The sequence below is a fragment of the Austrofundulus limnaeus genome, unplaced genomic scaffold, assembly GCF_001266775.1.
Source record: "Austrofundulus limnaeus strain Quisiro unplaced genomic scaffold, Austrofundulus_limnaeus-1.0 Scaffold170, whole genome shotgun sequence".
Lineage (NCBI taxonomy): Eukaryota > Metazoa > Chordata > Actinopteri > Cyprinodontiformes > Rivulidae > Austrofundulus > Austrofundulus limnaeus.
Window position 1 is genome coordinate 984,567 of NW_013952572.1, and position 3,405 is coordinate 987,971.

At 37.4% G+C, this 3,405-nt stretch overlaps 1 protein-coding gene across 1 annotated transcript in view; it reads left to right on the forward strand.

The window, feature by feature from the left end:
* The window catches only part of ncam2 (neural cell adhesion molecule 2), a gene marked incomplete in the record, with an annotated part of 567,846 nt that overhangs the window by 488,316 nt on the left and 76,125 nt on the right, over window positions 1–3,405 (forward strand). Inside the window, 1 exon segment of the mRNA XM_014017495.1 lies at window positions 2,396–2,580. Within this exon segment, the coding sequence (XP_013872949.1) occupies window positions 2,396–2,580 (185 nt within the window).

The following is a 3,405-nucleotide window of genomic DNA, read 5'->3' on the forward strand; positions in this document are numbered from 1 at the left end:
GTGTGTGTGTGTGTGTGTGTGTGTGTGTGTGTGTGTGTGTGTGTTTATTTTTTAGATTTGACCATAAAAGCTAAAACCTCGTCATTTTTAAAGACAAAATATTTAGTCTAAAAGTCTGGGTTAAAATTAATTTGTTTATATGCACTCTTTGAAGAAATTTTAGGTTCTTGATTTAATTTAATTTTCATATTTTTAATTATTTTTTGCACATTTTATTAATTTGTTTTGTGTGTAAAATTATGTTTAGTTATTGTATTTTTTTCTTTGCCTTTTCTGTTCTCTGTGAGGCAATCATTTATTGTTTCCGCTCATGTGTGACACTTTAAGGGATTTTTGTGTTTTTCATTGATTATTTATTTACTTTTTTGTGTTCTGTATAATTTCTATGTTCTTTGCTCCCCTGATGTCTCAGCCTCTTTTTCAGCAGTTCGTCAATAAACCTTAAAGTGCCTATAGATTACTGGGTAACAAGTTTAGTAATATTCTTTGCTTAAGGAGCACTGTTGAAGTCATTATCCTAATAACCTCTGCATGCTCTGTTTGGATGAGAAAATTGTTCATATTAAGCAACCTGAAAAGAAACKTATATTCTTACAAAGTTCAAAAGTTCACACACATATATCTATGTGTGTGTGTGTGTGTATTTCTTTTTGCAGAATTTCACATTTTTCTTCACATTTTATCCCAGCACCCATGGACTATTTTTCCACACAGTCTCCAGAAGGGTTAATTAGCGAAAGGAAACCATGCATTGCCTTTCGTTTTTTTTTCCCAGTGACAGCTTCGCCACTTCCCGATAAGCGCGCCCATCCCTCAGCGCTGCTTGTTTGGGGTTATTTGGGGCACGCTCTCCCCTGCCTAATGAGCTCCGAAGTCAAGATCTTCATTTTGGCCTTGGAATGATTGGGTTCATTACGAGAGCGGCTCTGTTGCTCTAACTACATCAGAGCAAAGTGCAGGTTTTCACAAGAGCGAGTCCACGTTGAAGTTTAGAGAACCAACAGAGAGACATTGAATTTGATGAAGAGAAGAAAGCAGTTAATAAAGGAATGTTATTCTCTACCTTCAAAGATTTCCTTCAGTGGTTGGCAGCACTAATCTAAAAATTAGTTCCAATAGCCCTAAAACACTAACTCTAATGCACTGAAAGTTTTAGCCAAAGCTAATTCTAAAGCCCTAAAATAACCCAGTCAACACATGAACATTCTTCAACAGAAAACATGAGTCACATGTTGTCATGTTGCTCTCTTAAGACTTATCATTGACATTCCACAGCTGGATTTCAGTTCATATATTGTCACCTGGTRGATAAGTGACACACATATGAACAAAATATGCGACAGCTTTTACCCTCAGCTGTTAACATTAACGTTGATCAATCACATTTATGGACCTCAGTTAGTGCTTCTAAATTTAGCCTTTAAATTTAGCAAGTGCTAATCCACTAATACATTTTAAAATTAGCATAAACCCTAAAGCACTAACCAGGAAACGAGTTCCCCTAGTAGTGCTTTAGGGGAACTGTGCCCACCACTGATTTCCTTCAAAACTCATTTTGCACAGTAATCACCAGTGTTGGCCAAAGATAACCAAAAAGTTTACCTTCGCTTACTCATAATGTGTTAACTAAAAATACAACTTTGCCAAAGCTAAACCACTAAACACGGGGAAAAAATATTTTAAGACGACAATCACTCAGTCTGTGTCACACGTCTTCGTCTCCTTCGAACCAAAGACCGGTGGGACTGACGCAAACCTGTTTTAACGTTTACCGTTTAAAGTTTGTGAAAAAGCTAATCCGCTAAATGAAATATTGAGTCAGCTATTAGTTGCTGATTAGCAGAACCACGCCCACTAGTTATCTCAAAAGAAAAAGGTTGATGCTGCGCCTCGTCTCCCAACATGAGGTAAAGTTGCTGTCTTTGCACCGTAAACTTGTTTTTTGTGGAGCCTCGGCTGACAGCTTGCTCTCGCCCTGCGCCCCGATTCTGCAGAGAGGAACAGGCTGTGAGTCTGAGTGTGGCAGGAATGAGCCAAACTAATGAACTCATTTACTAAGTCACTGCAGGCWGCGAGGGGATAGCACGTCCTCAGCTGTGACAGAGGGCCAGGCATCAATCTCTTTAATGGAACCCTGCAAGTGAACATAAAACAACCATAATGCCTCTCCGACTGAGTCGAGCTGACTGGGCCGGGAAGCGTCCGAAACAACAACTCATCGCTGCGATCACTCATTATCGTTGTTTCTGTTTGCTGGGGAAAATCAGCTCCTGTTCACATCCTTTATTCATATTTCCATCTGCAGCCCAAGATAACTTTAAATAAATGTCAATTCAAACTGCTTCTTTTCCTTGTCAATTGTAAAAAAAAGCAAATATCACTTTGTTGTGTGCAGATATCCCCAAATTCTTGACGAACCAAACTGTTTTTTACTCCTGGGAGGGGAATCCGGTGAACATAAGCTGTGGTGTGAAGTCCAACCCAGCCGCCACCATGCTGTGGAGGAGAGAGCGCTTCACCATCTCAGAGGGAACCCCCAACATGCAGATACATAGTTCAGATGACAAGTCTGTACTGGAGGTGTGTGTGAACCCCAAAGATGATGTGTTACAAAAAATTAGAGATAAACCGAAAAAATGTATTGTCAGCTGGAATTAAAATCTGCTTTCCAAATGTAYGAAAAAACTGATTTTAAATAAGGGTATTAAAATAAAAGGTACTCATTGCAAATTGTGAAATAAAATAAAAAAAACGTATAACAGTAAAATTGAAATTATGTACTAAAGAACACGTGACCCATCACATCAAACTGAGGATTAGGTCCCAAAGCAGTATGTAGAGAAATAGGCAGATATGGTGTTTTCAGTAAAACGTTTGCAATATTAGCATTTTGTCAAAATATAATGAATAAATACCTTATCAATGTATCATTTGAAAGAGCTGTCTGAAAGATAACCTTAAAAAAATTTTGGAAATGCTTTTTTGAGCAGTAGCTACAAAAAACATGATTTTGAGCAAAAGTGCCTTAACTCTATAAGTTTTCTCTGTGAGCTGACAAAGCTCTTGTTTATTTCCAGCTGTGAAATCTTAATCCAAGTATTGYTTGAGTTTGGCTTCCTCTTTCAATTCATATCAAAAATTCCTCATTAAAACAACTTAAAAACAGGATTCAGACTGCRTCTGACAAGACAAATGAAGGAATTGGCAAGTATTTGGTTGGATGATACATATATTGGTCACGATACGATATATYGCCAAATGTTGCCATACTGTAAGCAAGGCAGTATATTGCAGTGTATTGCCATTTATTCTCCAAAATTTCAAATTTAAAAAGAACTCTGCATGTTTTATATGTATTTTTCATATTACATTTTTCTTATTTCATCCATGTTTTCAATGGTTAGG